Consider the following 21,405-nt stretch of genomic DNA (forward strand, 5'->3'; position numbering starts at 1 on the left):
ACTGACTGTCTCTTTAACCTCTACAGTCAGCCTGGAGCGTTAGTTACTGAACCTCTGAATAACCCAGCTCTTGACCACTGCTGCAACCACTACTATGCTGCTACCACTACTATACTGCTACCACTTCTATGCTGCTACCACTACTATGCTACCACTACTATGCTGCTACCACTACTATGCTGCTACCACTACTATGCTGCTACCACTACTATACTGCTACCACTTCTATGCTGCTACCACTACTATGCTACCACTACTATACTGCTACCACTACTATACTGCTACCACTACTATACTGCTACCACCACTATACTGCTACCACTACTATACTGCTACCACTACTATACTGCTACCACCACTATACTGCTACCACTACTATGCTACAACTACCACTACTATACTGCTACCACTACTATGCTACAACTACCACTACGATACTGCTACCACTACTATGCTGCTACCACTACTATGCTGCTACCACTACTATACTGCTACCACTACTATACTGCTACCACTACTATGCTGCTACCACTACTATGCTGCTACCACAACTATACTTCTACCACTACTATGCTGCTACCACTACTATGCTGCTACCACTACTATACTGCTACCACTACTATACTGCTACCACTACTATACTGCTACCACTACTATGCTGTTACCACTACTATACTGCTACCACTACTATGCTGCTACCACTACTATACGCCTACCACTACTATGCTGCTACCACTACTATACTGCTACCACTACTATGCTGCTACCACTACTATGCTGCTACCACTACTATGCTGCTACCACTACTATACTGCTACCACTACTATGCTGCTACCACTACTATACTGCTACCACTACTATACTGCTACCACTACTATGCTGCTACCACTACTATGCTGCTACCACTACTATACTGCTACCACTACTATGCTGCTACCACTACTATACGCCTACCACTACTATGCTGCTACCACTACTATACTGCTACCACTACTATGCTGCTACCACTACTATACTGCTACCACTACTATGCTGCTACCACTACTATACTGCTACCACTATTATACTGCTACCACTACTATACTGCTACCACTACTATGCTGCTACCACTACTATGCTGCTACCACTACTATACTACCACTACTATGCTTCTACCACTACTATGCTGCTACCACTACTATACTGCTACCACTTCTATGCTACCACTACTATGCTGCTACCACTACTATGCTGCTACCACTACTATGCTGCTACCACTACTATACTTCTACCACTACTATACTGCTACCACTACTATACTGCTACCACTACTATACTGCTACCACTACTATGCTGCTACCACTACTATGCTGCTACCACTACTATACTGCTACCACTACTATGCTGCTACCACTACTATACTGCTACCACTACTATACTGCTACCACTACTATACTGCTACCACTACTATGCTGCTACCACTACTATACTGCTACCACTACTATGCTGCTACCACTACTCTAATTCAATTCCATTTAATTCAATAGAACTTTGTCCGTGAAGGGCAGTTTGGTCACGCTCAACACACATTAGTGTCCTCTTCTCAACAGTGACACTTTCCAGTATTCTCTAGAGGCACCCAGGTCTGTCCATCGGAAGGAGAGGGAGGGGCCTCTGACCTACCTGAACAAGGGACAGTTCTACGCCGTGACGCTGCGCGCGATGGGCGGAGCCAACAAGGGCCAGCACAATCCATTCAGCAAAGTGCGGGTGAGTGGGCCGTGGTAAGAGCCAGGGAGGAGCCACAGCTTTGTGCAGGTGAGGGGGAGACAGCTGGAGGATGGGGGGAGGGAGACAGATGGAGGATGGGGGGGTGCTGTAGAGGAGTAGAGAACACATTCTGAACTCTACCAAAGTTTCCTGAGACGTTCTAAAGATGTGAAAAATAGTTTATGTTTCTGGGTACTGAGTATTGAGCTGACCCCTAGCCTGGATAATTATGTACTGGGTATTGAGCTTAACCCTAGCCTGGACAACGATGTACTGGGTATTGAGCTGAACCCTAGCCTGGATAATGATAAATAATGATGTACTGGATATTGAGCTGAACCCTAGCCTGGATAATGATGTACTGGGTATTGAGCTCAACCCTAGCCTGGATAATGATGTACTGGGTATTGAGCTCAACCCTAGCCTGGATTTTGATAAATAATGATGTACTGGATATTGAGCTTAACCCTAGCCTGGATAATGATGTACTGGGTATTGAGCTGAACCCTAGCCTGGATAATGATAAATAATGATGTACTGTATATTGAGCTGAACCCTAGCCTGTATAATGATAAATAATGATGTACTGGATATTGAGCTGAACCCTAGCCTGGATAATGATGTACTGGGTATTGAGCTGAACCCTAGCCTGGATAATGATAAATAATGATGTACTGGATATTGAGCTGAACCCTAGCCTGGATAAAGATAAATAATGATGTACTGGATATTGAGCTGAACCCTCACCTGGATAATGATGTACTGGGTATTGAGCTGAACCCTAGCCTGGATAATGATGTACTGGGTATTGAACTGAACCCTGGATAATGATGTACTGGGTATTGAGCTGAACCCTAGCCTGGATAATGATGTACTGGGTATTGAGCTGAACCCTAGCCTGGATAATGATAAATAATGATGTACTGGATATTGAGCTGAACCCTAGCCTGGATAATGATGTACTGGGTATTGAGCTGAACCCTAGCCTGGATAATGATGTACTGGGTATTGAGCTGACCCCTAGCCTGGATAATGATGTACTGGGTATTGAGCTGAACCCTAGCCTGGATAACGATGTACTGGGTATTGAGCTGAACCCTAGCCTGGATAATGATGTACTGGGTATTGAGCTGAACCCTAGCCTGGATAATGATGTACTGGGTATTGAGCTGAACCCTAGCCTGGATAATGATGTACTTGGTATTGAGCTGAACCCTGGATAATGATATACTGGGTATTGAGCTGAACCCTAGCCTGGATAATGCTGTACTGGGTATTGAGCTGAACCCTAGCCTGGATAATGATGTACTGGGTATTGAGTTGAATGTGAGCTAAATGTACTGTATTCTCTCCAGAGTGTGGTGATGGTGATGTTCAGTGAGGACAAGGACAGAGATCAGCAGCTGAAACACTGGAAGTACTGGCACTCCAGACAACACACCACTAAACAGAGAGTCCTAGACATCGGTAAGAACAACTAACTGTAGCTAACTAACCCTAACTAACCAACGTACTGGCACTCCAGACAACACACCACTAAACAGAGAGTCCTAGACATCGGTAAGAACAACATCCCTTTTCCCACATTGATATGATCAACCATGATATCAGTGTCCTCCAGGTAAGCCACAGTGTCTTTGAGCCAAAGCCCAGGTAATGGAAAGCCCGTTTTAATACCACTCCTCTCTCTGTCTGGTCTCCTGTTACGGAAACACACTGCGACTCATAACCAGTCTACAGATCCATGGAAAAACAGATTGGGAATACAGCGGGGCAGTGACAGACTTTAGCAAGGGAAGAATCAGTTAGATTTTTGGTCCACTGCCCCAGGTACCCAAGATATTAGGACTAGAGACCCCCAGAGCAGGTTGTAGACCTGGGAGATGAGAGGAGAGCCCTCCCATTACTGGTAGTGAAACCTGACACAGGGCAGTGATTAGAATAACGGTCTGGCACGATTCCACCTGAGGCCCGGGGCGATGTCACTGCATCAGGGATTTGAATAGAGCTGTTAGCATGAAACGTGGGGGAGGGGGGGACTTGTCTCAACTTGTGGGATGGAGTAAACTGTGGGTAAATAGGCAGTTTAGTTTATCTTCCACATGTCCTTGTCCAAGCACATAATTATATTTTGTATTCCTAAAAACTGTTGGTGCTGTGCTTTGTGGATTTGCCAACTAAATCCTTATAATCTGATTCAGCTCAAAAGATGTTGCAGATTTTGAAATAGTGATATTTTCTTGAAGTGAATTTAGTGTGGCCCCATTATCCATGCACTAGCAGTGTTAAAAACATTTTATACTGTGCAGCCGCAGGGAATATTTTCTCACTTAGGTCTTTGAGGTAGACATCCACTCTCCCCGTGCTCTGTGTGTGTGTGTGTGTGTGTGTGTGTGTGTGGTATTTTGAAATGCTCTTTAACATGCTCTATGTAAATGAAACAGTAAAGTAGCGTTTGAGAGATACTGATGTCCTGTGACCTCCTCTCTGCATGCAGCCGACTACAAAGAAAGCTTCAACACCATCGGGAACATTGAGGAGATTGCTTACAATGCCGTCTCCTTCACCTGGGATGTCAACGAGGAGGCCAAGGTAAGGAGACACATGACTGTTGTATAAAGGTGCTTCAACAGAAGTGGCAACTTGCTCTCAGTACCATACAGGAGACGGTGATATTAAAAAGTTAACAAGAGAAAACATTTCTAGGGTCCTAAATCTTTGGAGGATGTTGGAATACAGTATGTGGGAAATAATGAGTTCCATCGTACCTGTGGTGCCATTATCCACTCTGTTGGTCTGCCAGAAACAGGTCTACAGACAGACCATTATCCACTCTGTTGGTCTGCCAGAAACAGGTCTACAGACAGACCATTATCCACTCCCTTTTGGTCTGCCAGAAACAGGTCTGTTTCTGGCAGACCAACAGAGTGGATAATGGTCTGTCTGTATACCTGTTTCTGGCAGACCAACAGAGTGGATAATGGTCTGTCTGTAGACCTGTTTCTGGCAGACCAACAGAGTGGATAATGGTCTGTCTGTAGACCTGTTTCTGGCAGACCAACAGGGAGCGGATAATGGTCTGTCTGTAGACCTGTTTCTGGCAGACCAACAGGGAGCGGATAATGGTCTGTCTGTAGACCTGTTTCTGGCAGACAAACAGGGAGCGGTCTCTGAGTGTTTCTCGTTCGAGGTGGCCCTGTAATCCTGATAGTACTGTAGGTGTGACACACTGGGCCACTCTGAGGGACAGAAAGGAGCAGCTCAGGTTTCAGCTCAGATTTCAGCTCTGAAAGAGACCCAGCTTCAGGCTCCAGCTCTCTAGATAAATATTGACCGTTCAGGAGGGCCTCTGTTGAAACAGCCTACAACTATTAGTAGCTTGTTGGTCATGTGATTGGGACATATATTATTTTGCATTGTTTAAAGGATGTATGTTAAATCAATCTTTCCTAAAGGCCTCCCTATATTGTGAGTGGGTCAGACATGCGGTTGTTTTGTTCTCAGCTATTATATTTGTACTCTGTTATTGTCTGTTGATGAGCGGTACCAGATGAATTTAAATGCTTTACAGTTGATAGATCACACAGTTCTAAGCAAACTGTCTGAACTCTCAGAGCATGTAGGGTTCAGAGCAAACTGTCTGAACTCTTAGAGCATGTAGGGTTCAGACCAAACTGTCTGAACTCTTAGAGCATGTAGGGTTCAGAGCAAACTGTCTGAACTCTTAGAGCATGTAGGGTTCAGAGCAAACTGTCTGAACTCTTAGAGCATGTAGGGTTCTGAGCAAACTGTCTGAACTCTTAGAGCATGTAGGGTTCAGAGCAAACTGTCTGAACTCTTAGAGCATGTAGGGTTCAGAGCAAACTGTCTGAACTCTTAGAGCATGTAGGGTTCAGAGCAAACTGTCTGAACTCTTGGCATCAGGTCAGGAGTGTGTGTATGAGTCAGTGGTGTATGACAGACAGGGACAGAGTGGAGACATGATGTTAAAGGGTCAGTGTTGCTGAAAACAAACACATTCCCTCCCTGATCCCTCAGTCTCCACTACCTCTCTACCCCTCCACCTCTCTACCCTCCCCTGTCCCCTCCACCCTCCCCTGTCCCCTATACCCTCCCCTGTCCCCTCTACCCTCCCCTGTCCCCTCCCCTCTACCCTCCCCTGTCCCCTCCACCCTCCCTTGTCCCCTCCACCCTCTACCCTCCCCTCTCCACCCACCCCCTGTCCCCCTCCACCCTCCCCTGTCCCCTCCACCTCTACCTCCCCTGTCCCCTCCACCCCCCGTCCCCTCTATCCTCCCCTGTCCCTCCATCCTTCCCTGTCCCCTCCACCCTCCCCTGTCCCCTCCACCCTCTACCCTCCCCTGTCCCCTCCACCCTCTACCCTCCCCTGTCCCCTCTACCCCCCTGTCCCCTCTACCCTCCCTGTCCCCTCCACCCTCCCCTGTCCCCTCCACCCTCTACCCTCCCCTCTCCACCCACCCCTGTTCCCTCCACCCTCCCCTGTCCCCTCCACCCTCTACCCTCCCCTGTCCTCTCCCACCCCCTGTCCCCTCTATCCTCCCCTGTCCCCTCCATCCTTCCCTGTCCCCTCCACCTCCCCTGTCCCCTGTCCCCTCCACCCTCTACCCTCCCCTGTCCCCTCCACCCTCTACCCTCCCCCTGTCCCCTCCACCCCCCCTGTCCCCTCTATCCTCCCCTGTCCCCTCCATCCTTCCCTGTCCCCTCTACCCTCCACTGTCCCCTCTACCCTCCCCTGTCCCCCTCTATCCTCCCCTGTCCCCTCTACCCTCCCCTGTCCCCTCTATCCTCCCCTGTCCCCTCTACCCTCCCCTGTCCCCTCTATCCTCCCCTGTCCCCTCTACCCTCCCCTCCACCCTCCACCCAAAATGCACATTCACTAATAATGATCAACTTCTTTATAGAAAATTATCACAGGTCTCATAAACAATCTCTCAAGCACAAGCCCATGCGCTAGTGAGTAGCCAGCTAATCTTTATAAAGTATTTAAAGTCTAGCCAACTTGGATCTATTTGCTAGCGAACACACCCTCCTGTCCGTCTCTAATTGTTTGAACTGCATGTTATCCTGTCCACTTAGTTCAGATGTTGAAATAGAGTGGCTTACCTCATTTCTCAGAATGAGAACGAGTTGCCAATTCTGTATATAATTGTATTTTTTTATGCTCATTGCACATTTATAAAACACAGACTAAATTATAAGAGGCCGTCTAGGCTCTTTTAAGATCCTTACTACTGAATAGTGTCTGTTCCAGGTGTGTAGGAGTCAAAATAACAATACTGGAAGAGATGGAGACCCGCACACTGTCTTTTTGGGGGGGGTGGAATAAATAAAAAAGGAAGCTTGAATGATAAAGATGTTTATTAAAACATCATGGTGGCCCAAAAGACCATAGTGCATAAATGAAAGGTGAAACCAAAACCCAACCGTTTCAGCCTCTGAGAAGCACCCCTACGTGAAGATGTATCTGCTGTAGAGCACAGAAGGACATGGAGGAGACGGGGTGACCGGCCTCTGAGAAATGACTTGCAATAGGGGATGTAGGGTCATTTCTCCTTGCAGCACTCTTGTGTTCTATAATACGTGTTCTTATCTGTCTACTGGTTTAGATCATGTATTGCTTATTGCGTGGACAAGAGATAAGGTATATGACGTTAGAAGAGCTGCATGTGAGGAACTGTTTGAAAGTGTATTGTTTGAAAGTGGCAGAGCTGCTGAATACGCTCACTTTGTTACAGGAATCCCTACAACTACAGCAAGGAGAGAAACCAGACTAGACAGCTAGTACACTGAACAAAAATATTAACGCAACATGCAACAATTTCAAAGATTTTACTGAGGAAATCAGTCAATTGAAATAAATTCATTAGGCCCTAATCTATGGATTTTACATTACTGGGAATACAGATATGCATCTGTTGGTCACAGATACATTAAAAGACATGGGCCTCACAATGGGCCTCAGGATCTCGTCACGGTATTTCTGTGCATTTAAATTGCCATCGATAAAATGCATTTGTGTTCGTTGTCCGTAGATTATGCCTGCCCATACCATAACCCCACCGCCACCATGGGGCACTCTGTTCACAACGCTGACATCAGCAAACCGCTCGCCCACACGACGCCATGTACGTGGTCTGCGGTTTTGAGGCCGGTTGGACGTACTGCCAAATTCTCTAAAACGACGTTGGAGGCGGCTTATGGTAGAGAAATGAACATTCAATTCTCTGGCAACAGCTCTGGTGGACATTTCTGCAGTCAGCATACCAATTGCACGCTCCCTCAACTTGAGACATCTGTGGCATTGTGTTGTGTGACAAAACTGCACATTTTAGAGTGGCCTTTTCTTGTCCCCAGCACAAGGTGCACCTGTGTAATGATCATGCTGTTTAATCAGCTTCTTGATATGCCACACCTGTCAGGTGGATGGATTATCTTGGCAAAGGAGAAATGCTCACTAACAGGGATGTAAACACATTTGTGCACAAAATTTGAGAGAAATAAGGATATTTTATTTCAGCTCATGAAACATGGGACCAACACTTTACATGTTGCGTTTATATTTTTGTTCAGTGTATAACAGTCTGATAGCGGTACCGCTATGCTGCGTGCGACAGAAACTGAGCATTCATTTTCCAGAATCAATGTTAATTTATACTCCCGTTTTAGTAATGTCTGCTCTGCGCACAAATTGAGGAGTTGAGACATAAAAAGGGTATCGTTAGAAAGGTTGACTTCTCTAACACAGTAAAATAAAGTCTCAATGCGCTTCGGTGTCAAAATGAGCGATTCTGTTGGACCAAACCTCAAATGCAAATTGCGAGTTGAAACTGCTTGTTGTCAGAAAGGAAGAAGAGATCTTTCATCTTTGTTGTTGTGAGTGGCAGGGGCTTGGTGTGTGTGTGTGTGTGTGTGTGAGAGAGTGGGAGACTACAACAATAGTAAACGAACAAAAATTTGACCAACTGGGGACATTTTGTTAGTGCCCACGAGGTCAAATGCTATTTCTAGGGGGTTTAGGGTTAAGGTTAGATTTAGGGTTAGAATTACGTTAAGGGTTAGGGTTAGGAGCTAGGGTTAGTTTTAGGGTTAGGGTTAGGAGCTAGGGTTAGGTTTAGGGTTAGGAGCTAGGGTTAGGTTTAGGGTTAGGTTTTTGGGTTAAGGTTAGGGTTATGGTTAAGGTAAGGGTAAGAGTACGGGTTAGGGTTAGGTTTAGGGTTAGGGAAAATAGGATTTTGAATGTGACTGAATTGTGTGTCCCCACAAGGTTAGCTGTACAAGACTGTGTGTGTGTGTGTGTGTGTGTGTAAATGGGAAGGAAGGTGCAGAGTCACAGCAGAAGGAGATGAGATCATAAATCCTCTATTCTGACGATACAGGCATTTGGAATATCGTGCTAAAACATTAAATTGAATTAATCAAATTAATTATATATATCGGCCAGCCCTACTCTCCACCTCTCTATCTCTCTGACCCCTGACATCTTGTAATTATCACCTCTACTGGCACAGAGACAGATCCTGAAGTCACCCCGCTGATTTAACAGAGATCCCAGCTGAGATGGGCTGGCACAGGAAAACACAGGCTACGTCCCCAATGGCACCCTATTCCCTTCCTAGTGCACTACTTTAGAACAGGGCCCACAGGGCTGATAGGGCTCTGGTCAAACGTAGTGCACTGTACCCACACACACACAGCGGAGTCGCTCACCACCTTCCGGAGACATTTGAAACCCCACCTCTTTAAGGAATACCTGGGATAGGATAAAGTAATCCTTCTACCCCCCCACAGCGGAGTCACTCACCACCTTCCGGAGACATTTGAAACCCCACCTCTTTAAGGAATACCTGGGATAGGATAAAGTAATCCCCCTACAGCGGAGTCACTCACCACCTTCCGGAGACATTTGAAACCCCACCTCTTTAAGGAATACCTGGGATAGGATAAAGTAATCCTCCTACCCCCCTCCCCCACAGTGGAGTCGCTCACCACCTTCCGGAGACATTTGAAACCCCACCTCTTTAAGGAATACCTGGGATAGGATAAAGTAATCCCTTCTACCCCCCAAAAAATTGTAAAGTGGTTATCCCACTGGCTATAGGGTGAATGCATCAATTTGTGAGTCGCTCTGGACAAGAGCGTCTGCTAAATGACGTAAATGTGCCCTTGAGCAAGGCACTTAACCCTAATTGCTCCTGTAAGTCGCTCTGGATAAGAGCGTCTGCTAAATGACTAAAATGTAATGTAATGTAAATGTACAGGGTGTAGGGTGCCATTGGGACGCATCCACACTTAGGGGTTCCATTAAACCAGCCTGTTCTGATTGGGGTGCCACTCATAGGGATGCAATATTAACGATGTGGTGCCACAGCCAAGTGGAGAGGCTCTAGTCATTACCTGGTCCTGTCGTGACAGGCTCTAGTCATTACCTGGTCCTGTCGTGACAGGCTCTAGTCATTACCTGGTCCTGTCGTGACAGGCTCTAGTCATTACCTGGTCCTGTCGTGACAGGCTCTAGTCATTACCTGGTCCTGTCGTGAGAGGCTCTAGTCATTACCTGGTCCTGTCGTGAGAGGCTCTCGTCCTTACCTGGTCCTGTCGTGGCAGGCTCTAGTTATTACCTGTTCCTGTCATGACAGGCTCTAGTCCTTACCTGGTCCTGTCGTGACAGGCTCTAGTCATTACCTGGTCCTGTCGTGAGTGGCTCTGGTCCTTACCTGGTCCTGTCATGACAGGCTCTAGTCATTACCTGGTCCTGTCGTGACAGGCTCTAGTCATTACCTGGTCCTGTCGTGACAGGCTCTAGTCATTACCTGGTCCTGTCGTGACAGGCTCTAGTCATTACCTGGTCCTGTCGTGACAGACTCTAGTCATTACCTGGTCCTGTCGTGACAGACTCTAGTCATTACCTGTTCCTGTCGTGACAGGCTCTAGTCATTACCTGGTCCTGTCGTGAGAGGCTCTGGTCCTTACCTGGTCCTGTCGTGAGAGGCTCTGGTCCTTACCTGGTCCTGTCGTGACAGGCTCTAGTCATTACCTGGTCCTGTCGTGACAGGCTCTAGTCATTACCTGGTCCTGTCATGACAGGCTCTAGTCATTACCTGGTCCTGTCATGACAGGCTCTAGTCATTACCTGGTCCTGTCGTGAGAGGCTATGGTCCTTACCTGGTCCTGTCGTGACAGGCTCTAGTCATTACCTGGTCCTGTCGTGACAGGCTCTAGTCATTACCTGGTCCTGTCGTGACAGGCTCTAGTCATTACCTGGTCCTGTCGTGACAGACTCTAGTCATTACCTGGTCCTGTCGTGAGAGGGTCTAGTCATTACCTGGTCCTGTCATGACAGGCTCTAGTCATTACCTGGTCCTGTTGTGAGAGGCTCTGGTCATTACCTGGTACTGGTGTTTAGTCCTGTGGACCAATAATAATAACTAAATGGTGTCCTACTCAGACAAAGATTGTCAGGCAAACAAAACAATCACAATCATGAAGACAAGGGTGGATGATGATGATGATGCATTTAGGTTTTCATTTTGACAGAGTAGTTGCATGGCAACAGTCATCATCATTAGAACTCAGTGAGAGATGTGTTGGATGGGATACAAAATCATTTCAATTCATTGGATGGATACTGAACACAGCCAGACGGTTGTTTGTGTTGAGCTGAAAGACTGACCAGAAAAGGCTCTTACAGTTATAGACCTCTTAGCTCTGTGAGACACACTCCTCTTGAGACTTGATGCTGAGGGGGTTATAGACCTCTTAGCTCTGTGAGACACACTCCTCTGGAGACTAGATGCTGAGGGGGTTATAGACCTCTTAGCTCTGTGAGACACACTCCTCTGGAGACTAGATGCTGAGGGGGTTATAGACCTCTTAGCTCTGAGACACACTCCTCTGGAGACTTGATGCTGAGGGGGTTATAGACCTCTTAGCTCTGAGACACACTCCTCTGGAGACTAGATGCTGAGGGGGTGTCACGATCGTCGTATTGAATAGACCAAGGCGCAGCGTGATGAACGAACATGGTTAACTTTATTATCTTTAGTGATAATAGAAACAACAATCAACAAAACAACAAACGACTCGTGAAGTCCACGGTAACAATGACCAACACGGAACAAGAACCCACAAACACAAAGGGAAAATAGACAGTATAAATATGGCTCCCAATCAGAGACAACCAACGACAGCTGACACTCGTTGCCTCCGATTGCGAGTCACTCTAGCCAACATAGAAATAAACACAACAGAATTACCAACATAGAAATAAACACAATGAATGAACACACCCTGGCTCAACATATAGAGTCCCAGAGCCAGGGTGTGACAGTACCCCCCCCTAAAGGCGCGGACTGCGACCGCGCCTCAACCTGAACAAAACAGGGGAGGGCTGGGCGGGCATATCTCCTCGGCGGCGGTTCTGGCTCCGGCCTTGACCACCACCCTCCAATAAACCCCCCATAGCGCCCCTGGTCCAGTCTGGCCCCGCCGGCTGGAGCTGAACTGGACTTAGCAGGAGCGGTTAGCTTCAGCTCCATAGTGGAGCAGTTGACCGGTACCTTACCAGGCACGGGTTGTGCTGGACTGACGACGCGCACCCCTGGCTTGGTGCGTGGAGGAGGAATGGGCCTTACCAGGCTGACGACGCGCACCCCTGGCTTGGTGCGTGGAGGAGGAACGGGCCTTACCAGGCTGACGACTCGCACCCCTGGCTTAGTGCGTGGAGGAGGAACGGGCCTTACCAGGCTGACGACTCGCACCCTGGCTTAGTGCGTGGAGGAGGAACGGCCTTACCAGGCTGACGACTCGCACCCCTGGCTTGGTGCGTGGAGGAGGGACGGGCCTTACCAGGCTGACGTCTCGCACCCCTGGCTTAGTGCGAGTAGCAGGAACAGGCCTTACCAGGCTGACGTCTCGCACCCCTGGCTTAGTGCGAGTAGCAGGAACAGGCCGGGCCGGGCTGGCGACGCGCACCGTAGACTTGGTGCGAGTGGCAGGAACAGGCCGGGCCGGGCTGGCGACGCGCACCGTAGACTTGGTGCGAGTGGCAGGAACAGGCCGGGCCGGGCTGGCGACGCGCACCGTATACTTGGTGCGAGTGGCAGGAACAGGCCGGGCCGGGCTGGCGACGCGCACCGAGACTTGGTGCGTAGGGCAGGAACAGGCCGGGCCGGGCTGGCGACGCGCACCGTAGACTTGATGCGAGTGGCAGGAACAGGCCGGGCCGGGCTGGCGACGCGCACCGTAGACTTGGTGCGAGTGGCAGGAACAGGCCGGGCTGGGCTGGCGACGCACACCGTAGGCTTGGTGCGTGGAGCAGGGACAGGCCGGGCTGGGCTGGCGACGCACCCCGTAGGCTTGGTGCGTGGAGCAGGGACAGGCCGGCCTGGGCTGGCGACGCACACCGTAGGCTTGGTGCGTGGAGCAGGGACAGGCCGGACCGGGCTGGCGACGCACACCGTAGGCTTGGTGCGTGGAGCAGGGACAGGCCGGACTGGGCTGGCGACGCACACCGTAGGCTTGGTGCGTAGAGCAGGGACAGGCCGGACCGGGCTGGCGACGCACACCGTAGGCTTGGTGCGTGGAGCAGGGACAGGCCGAACCGGGCTGTGGAGACGGATAGGAGACCTGGAGTGAAGAGCGGCCACAACCCGTCCTGGCTGAATGCCTACCTTCACACACTCTGTGTGAGGCATCCGCACAGGACGTACAGGGCTGTGTACCCGTACTGGCATAACAGCACGTGACACTGGAGCAGGATATCCGGGACCGCGGAGAGGCATTGGAGACCACGAGCGTTGAGCCGGCACACTCCGTCCTGGCTGCATACCCACCTTCGCACGACACGTGCGGGGTGCTCGCACAGGACGTACAGGACTATGCCGGACCACTCGTGGCACAGTACGCCGCTCCCGCATACCGCGGGAACCTGCCCCCGTCCCATGCTGCCATGCCTGAGTACGGGAAGTTGGTTCCGCTCTCCATCCAGGCTCCGCCAACCTGCCTTCTGGCCCCCCTAACCCGGTGGCCTCTTCTCCAAATCGCCCTGTGGCAGCCTCCTGCTGCCCAGCCGCCCATGCCGTGTGCCCCCCCTAAAAATTTTCTGGGGTTGCCTCTCGCCTGTCCGACGTTGACACTGCTGACGCCGCTGCTCCTCTCTCGCCAGGGCCTTAATCCTAGCCCATGGCCCTTTTCCCCCGAGCATGTCCTCCCAGGACCACACTTTGCCCACCTGGGCCATCGCCAACCTCTCCATCTCCTTTCCCGGCGCTTCCTCCCATGTCCAGTCCAAGATCTGCCCCCGGACACGCTGCTTGGTCCTTGTATGGTGGGTTCTTCTGTCACGATCGTCGTATTGAATAGACCAAGGCGCAGCGTGATGAACGAACATGGTTAACTTTATTATCTTTAGTGATAATAGAAACAACAATCAACAAAACAACAAACGACTCGTGAAGTCCACGGTAACAATGACCAACACGGAACAAGAACCCACAAACACAAAGGGAAAATAGACAGTATAAATATGGCTCCCAATCAGAGACAACCAACGACAGCTGACACTCGTTGCCTCCGATTGGGAGTCACTCTAGCCAACATAGAAATAAACACAACAGAATTACCAACATATAAATAAACACAATGAATGAACACACCCTGGCTCAACATATAGAGTCCCAGAGCCAGGGTGTGACAGGGGGTTATACACCTCTTAGCTCTGAGACACACTCCTCTGGAGACTAGATGCTGAGGGGGTTATAGACCTCTTAGCTCTGTGAGACACTCTCCTCTGGAGACTTGGTGCTGAGGGGGTTATAGACCTCTTAGCTCTGTGAGACACACTCCTCTGGAGACTTGATGCTGAGGTGGTTATAGACCTCTTAGCTCTGTGAGACACACTCCTCTGGAGACTTGATGCTGAGGGGGTTATAGACCTCTTAGCTCTGAGACACACTCCTCTGGAGACTTGATGCTGAGGGGGTTATAGACCTCTTAGCTCTGTGAGACACACTCCTCTGGAGACTTGATGCTGAGGGGGTTATAGACCTCTTAGCTCTGAGACACACTCCTCTGGAGACTTGATGCTGAGGGGGTTATAGACCTCTTAGCTCTGAGACACACTCCTCTGGAGACTTGATGCTGAGGGGGTTATAGACCTCTTAGCTCTGTGAGACACACACCTCTGGAGACTAGATGCTGAGGGGGTTATACTTCTGTTAGGCATATTGTGTGTGTGAGGGATGAGTAGTGGTGTTGTGCTCAAGCCTCTAGGCCTGTCAGTAATCAGCAGTGGTTAACACGATACCAAATCTTATTTGCCACATGCACCGAATACAACAGGTGTAGACATTACAGTGAAATGCTTACTTACAAGCCATTAACCAACAATGCAGTTTTTTAAGAAGAAAAAAAAAGTGTTAAGTAAAAAATTGATCAGTAAAAAAATTAAATAAACAGTAGGGAGGCTATATACAGAGGGTACCGGTACAGAGTCAATGTGTGGGGGCACAGGTTAGTCGAGGTGATTGAGGTAATATGTACATGTGGGTAGAGTTAAAGTGACTATGCATAAATAATAAACAGAGTAGCAGCAGCGTAAAAGAGGGGGATGGGGTGGGGGGGGCAATGCAAATATTCCGGGTAGCCATGATTAGCTGTTCAGGAGTCTTATGGCTTGGGGGTAGAAGCTGTTAAGAATCCTTTTGGACCTAGACATGGCGCTCCGGTACCGCTTGCCGTGCGGTAGCAGAGAGAACAGTCTATGACTAGGGTGGCTGGAGTCTTTGACAATTTTTAGGGCCTTCCTCTGACACCGCCTGGTATAGAGGTCCTGGATGGCAGGAAGCTTGACCCCAGTGATGTACTGGGCCGTACGCACTACCCTCTGTAGTGCCTTCTGGTCGGAGGCCGAGCAGTTGCCATACCAGGTGGGGATGCAACCAGTCAGGATGTTCTCGATGGTGCAGCTGTAGAACCTTTTGAGGATCTGAGGACCCATACCAAATATTTTCAGTCTCCTGAGGGGGAATAGGCTTTGTCGTGCCCTCTTCACGACTGTCTTGGTGTGTTTGGACCATGATAGTTTGTTGGTGATGTGGACACCAAGGAACTTGAAGCTCTCAACCTGTTCCACTACAGCCCCGTCGATGAGAATGGGGGCGTGCTCAGTCCTCTTTTTTTTCTTGTAGTCCACAATCATCTCCTTTGTCTTGATCACATTGAGGGAGAGGTTGTTATCCTGGCATCACACGGCAAGGTCTCTGACCTCCTCCCTATAGGCTGTCTCATCGTTGTCGGTGATCAGGCCTACCACTGTTGTGTCATCGGCAAACTTAATGATGGTGTTGGAGTCGTGCCTGGCCATGCAGTCATGGGTGAACAGGGAGTACAGAAGGGGACTGAGCACACACCCCTGAGGGGCCCCTATGTTGAGGATCAGCGTGGCAGATGTGTTGTTACCTACCCTTACCACCTGGGGGTGGCCCGTCAGGAAGTCCAGGATCCAGTTGCAGAGGGAGGTGTTTAGTCCCAGGGTCCTTAGCTCAGTGATGAGCTTTGAGGGCACTATGGTATTGAACGCTGACCTGTAGTCAATCAATAGCATTCTCACGTAGGTGTTCCTCTTGTCCAGGTGGGAAAGGGCAGTGTGGAGTGCAATAGAGATTGCATCATCTGTGGATCTGTTGGGGCGGTATGCAAATTGGAGTGGGTCTAGGGTTTCTGGGATAATGGTGTTGATGTGAGCCATGACCAGCATTTCAAAGCACTTCATGGCTACAGACGTGAGTGCTACGGGTCGGTAGTCATTTAGGCAGGTTATCTTAGTGTTCTTGGGCACAGGGACTATGGTGGTCCGCTTGAAACATGTTGTTATTACAGACTCAGTCAGGGACATGTTGAAAATGTCAGTGAAGAGACTTGCCAGTTGGTCAGCGCATGATCGGAGTACAAGTCCTGGTAATCCGTCTGGCCCTGCGGCCTTGTGAATGTTGACCTGCTTAAAAGTCCTACTCACATCGGCTACGGAGAGCGTGATCACATAGTCATCCGGAACAGCTGATGCTCTCATGCATGCGTCAGTGTTGCTTGCCTTTAAGCGAGCATAGAAGTGATTTAGCTCGTCTGGTAGGCTTGTGTCACTGGGCAGCTCGCGGCTGTGCTTCCTTTTGTAGTCTGTAATAGTTTTCAAGCCCTGCCACATCCGACGAGCATCAGAGCCGGTGTAGTACAATTCAATCTTAGTCCTGTATTGACTCTTTGCCTGTTTGATGGTTCGTCGGAGGGCATAGCAGGATTTCTTATAAGCGTCCGGGTTAGAGTCCCGCTCCTTAAAAAAGCGGCAGCTCAGTGCGAATGTTGCCTGTAATCCATGGCTTCTGGTTGGGGTATGTATGTACGGTCACTGTGGGGACGACATCATCGATGCACTTATTGATGAAGCCAGTGACTGATGTGGTGTACTCCTCAATGCCATCGGAAGAATCCCGGAACATATTCCAGTCTGTGCTAGCAAAACAGTCCTGTAGTTTAGCATCTGCTTCATCTGACCACTTTTTTATTGACCAAGTCACTGGTGCTTCCTGCTTTAGTTTTTGCTTGTAAGCAGGAATCAGGAGGATATAATTATGGTCAGATTTGCCAAATGGAGGGCAAGGTCTAGAGTTCTTTTCTCCTCTGGTTGCACATTTAACATGCTGGTAGAAATTAGGTAGAACGGATTTAAGTTTCCCTGCATTAAAGTCCCCGGCCACTAGGAGCACTGCCTCTGGATGAGCGTTTTCCTGTTTACTTATGGCCTTATACAGCTCATTGAGTGCAATCTTAATGACAGCATCGGTTTGTGGTGGTAAATGGACAGCTACAACAGGCGAGCAAAACCTTGAGACTTCCTTAGTATTAGATTTTATGCACCAGCTGTTGTTTACAAATATACACAGACCGCCACCCCTTGTCTTACCGGAGTCAGCCGTTCTATCCTGCCGATGTAGCGTATATCAGCCACGACTCGGTGAAACATAAGATATTACAGTTTTTAATGTCCCGTTGGTAGGATAACCGTAATCTTAGGTCGTCCAATTTGTTTTCAAATGATTGGACATTGGCTAATAGGCTTGATGGAAGAGGCAGTTTACTCGCTCGCCGTCGTATCCTTACAAGGCACCCCGACCTACGTCCACGATATCTCCGTCTCTTTCTCATGCGAATGACGGGGATTTGGGCCTTGTCGGGTGTCTGTAGGATATCCTTCACGTCCGACTCGTTGAAGAAAAAGTATTCGTCCAATACGAGGTGAGTAATCGCTGTCCTGATATCCAGAAGCTGTTTTTGGTCATAAGAGACGGTGGCAGAAACATTATGTATAGAATAAATTACAAATATCGTCAAAAAACACACATAATAGTACAATTGGTTAGAAGGCTGTAAAACGGCAGCCATCTTCTCTGGCGCCATCGTTTCAAGCCTCTAGGCCTGTCAGTAATCAGCAGTGGTTAACACGATGCCTCAAGCCTCTAGGCCTGTCAGTACTCAACAGTGGTTGACACGTTCAGATACGATGCCTCATACAGGAAACAGCTAGGATGTTGTGGTGACTCTTTATTAGGCAACATGACATACAGTTAACGACCTGGCAGATTGTGGCTCCTGAACAATGACAAAAACAACAACCTACGTAAACTGTTTCGTGAAAAAGTGATATTTGTTTGACTTCATATTAGGGCTGTGACGGTCACGGAATTTTGGATGACTGTAATTGGCCAGCCAAATGACCACGGTCTCAGTAATACAGTGGGGAAAAAAGTATTTAGTCAGCCACCAATTGTGCAAGTTCTCCCACTTAAAAAGATGAGAGAGGCCTGTAATTTTCATCATAGGTACACGTCAACTATGACAGACAAAATGAGAAAAAAAATCCAGAAAATCACATTGTAGGATTTTTTATGAATTTATTTGCAAATTATGGTGGAAAATAAGTATTTGGTCAATAACAAAAGTTTCTCAATACTTTGTTATATACCCTTTGTTGGCAATGACACAGGTCAAACGTTTTCTGTAAGTCTTCACAAGGTTTTCACACACTGTTGCTGGTATTTTGGCCCATTCCTCCATGCAGATCTCCTCTAGAGCAGTGATGTTTTGGGGGCTGTCGCTGGGCAACACAGACTTTCAACTCCCTCCAAAGATTTTCTATGGGGTTGAGATCTGGAGACTGGCTAGGCCACTCCAGGACCTTGAAATGCTTCTTACGAAGCCACTCCTTCGTTGCCCGGGCGGTGTGTTTGGGATCATTGTCATGCTGAAAGACCCAGCCACGTTTCATCTTCAATGCCCTTGCTGATGGAAGGAGGTTTTCACTCAAAATCTCACGATACATGGCCCCATTCATTCTTTCCTTTACACGGATCAGTCGTCCTGGTCCCTTTGCAGAAAAACAGCCCCAAAGCATGATGTTTCCACCCCCATGCTTCACAGTAGGTATGGTGTTCTTTGGATGCAACTCAGCATTCTTTGTCCTCCAAACACGACGAGTTGAGTTTTTACCAAAAAGTTATATTTTGGTTTCATCTGACCATATGACATTCTCCCAATCCTCTTCTGGATCATCCAAATGCACTCTAGCAAACTTCAGACGGGCCTGGACATGTACTGGCTTAAGCAGGGGGACACGTCTGGCACTGCAGGATTTGAGTCCCTGGCGGCGTAGTGTGTTACTGATGGTAGGCTTTGTTACTTTGGTCCCAGCTCTATGCAGGTCATTCACTAGGTCCCCCCGTGTGGTTCTGGGATTTTTGCTCACCGTTCTTGTGATAATTTTGACCCCACGGGGTGAGATCTTGCGTGGAGCCCCAGATCGAGGGAGATTATCAGTGGTCTTGTATGTCTTCCATTTCCTAATAATTTGTCCCACAGTTGATTTCTTCAAACCAAGCTGCTTACCTATTGCAGATTCAGTCTTCCCAGCCTGGTGCAGGTCTACAATTTTGTTTCTGGTGTCCTTTGACAGCTCTTTGGTCTTGGCCATAGTGGAGTTTGGAGTGTGACTGTTTGAGGTTGTGGACAGGTGTCTTTTATACTGATAACAAGTTCAAACAGGTGCCATTAATACAGGTAACGAGTGGAGGACAGAGGAGCCTCTTAAAGAAGAAGTTACAGGTCTGTGAGAGCCAGAAATCTTGCTTGTTTGTAGGTGACCAAATACTTATTTTCCACCATAATCTGCAAATAAATTCATTAAAAATCCTACAATGTGATTTTCTGGATTTTCTTTCCTCATTCTGTCTGTCATAGTTGACGTGTACCTATGATGAAAATTACAGGCCTCTCTCATCTTTTTAAGTGGGAGAACTTGCACAATTGGTGGCTGACTAAATACTTTTTTCCCCCACTGTAACCGTTGTGCTGCCATATAAATAGAATGAATAGAACGGGCGTCCCCATTCAAGTCAATGATGGCATACTGGGTGGACTGGCGGCCATTGCGAGTGTATCTATAGGAGCAAAGAAGTAAAAGCAGGAAGTAAAAGCAGGACGTAAAGCAGGAAGTAAAAGCAAGAAGTGTTCGTGTTTTGTTGATTCAACTCAACTGACATTACAAAAAATAAATTCCATTGCATTATCAATTTTCAATCAATTTTATTTTATATAGCCCTTCTTACATCAGCTAATATCTCGAAGTGCTGTACAGAAACCCAGCCTAAAACCCCAAACAGCTAGTAATGCAGGTGTAGAAGCACGGTGGCTAGGAAAAACTCCCTAGAAAGGCCAAAACCTAGGAAGAAACCTAGAGAGGAACCAGGCTATGAGGGGTGGCCAGTCCTCTTCTGGCTGTGCCGGGTGGAGATTATAACAGAACCATGCCAAGATGTTCAAAAATGTTCATAAGTGACAAGCATGGTCAAATAATAATCAGGAATAAATCTCAGTTGGCTTTTCATAGCCGATCATTAAGAGTTGAAAACAGCAGGTCTGGGACAGGTAGGGGTTCCATAACCGCAGGCAGAACAGTTGAAACTGGAATAGCAGCAAGGCCAGGCGGACTGGGGACAGCAAGGAGTCACCACGGCCGGTAGTCCCGACGTATGGTCCTAGGGCTCAGGTCTCTCAGTTGGCTTTTCATAGCCGATCATTAAGAGTTGAAAACAGCAGGTCTGGGACAGGTAGGGGTTTCGTAAACCGCAGGCAGAACAGTTGAAACTGGAATAGCAGCAAGGCCAGGCGGACTGGGGACAGCAAGGTGTCAGCATGCCCGGTAGTCCTGACGTATGGTCCTAGGGCTCAGGTTCTCAGAGAGAAAGAGAGAACGAGAGAATTAGAGAGAGCATACTTAAATTCACACAGGACACTGGATAAGACAGGAGAAGTACTCCAGGTATAACCAACTAACCCCAGCCCCCCGACACATAAACTACTGCAGCATAAATACTGGAGGCTGAGACAGGAGCGGTCCGGAGACACTGTGGCCCCATCCGAAGAAACCCCGGACAGGGCCAAACAGGAAGGATATAACCCCACCCACTCTGCCAAAGCACAGCCCCCGCACCACCAGAGGGATATCCTCAACCACCAACTTACAATCCTGAGACAAGGCCGAGTATAGCCCACAGAGGTCTCCACCACAGCACAAACCAAGGGGGGGCG

The 21,405-nt window shown here is 48.5% G+C and overlaps 1 protein-coding gene across 1 annotated transcript in view; it reads left to right on the top strand.

The window, feature by feature from the left end:
- The window catches only part of LOC121585964 (grainyhead-like protein 2 homolog), a 49,252-nt gene that overhangs the window by 6,448 nt on the left and 21,399 nt on the right, over positions 1–21,405 (top strand). The window contains exons 5-7 of the mRNA XM_041902330.2: positions 1,590–1,749; positions 3,105–3,216; positions 4,247–4,341. Coding sequence (XP_041758264.2) covers positions 1,590–1,749; positions 3,105–3,216; positions 4,247–4,341 — 367 coding nt within the window. The remainder of the gene's footprint in view (positions 1–1,589; positions 1,750–3,104; positions 3,217–4,246; positions 4,342–21,405) is intronic.

This window comes from Coregonus clupeaformis, chromosome 17, assembly GCF_020615455.1.
Source record: "Coregonus clupeaformis isolate EN_2021a chromosome 17, ASM2061545v1, whole genome shotgun sequence".
Lineage (NCBI taxonomy): Eukaryota > Metazoa > Chordata > Actinopteri > Salmoniformes > Salmonidae > Coregonus > Coregonus clupeaformis.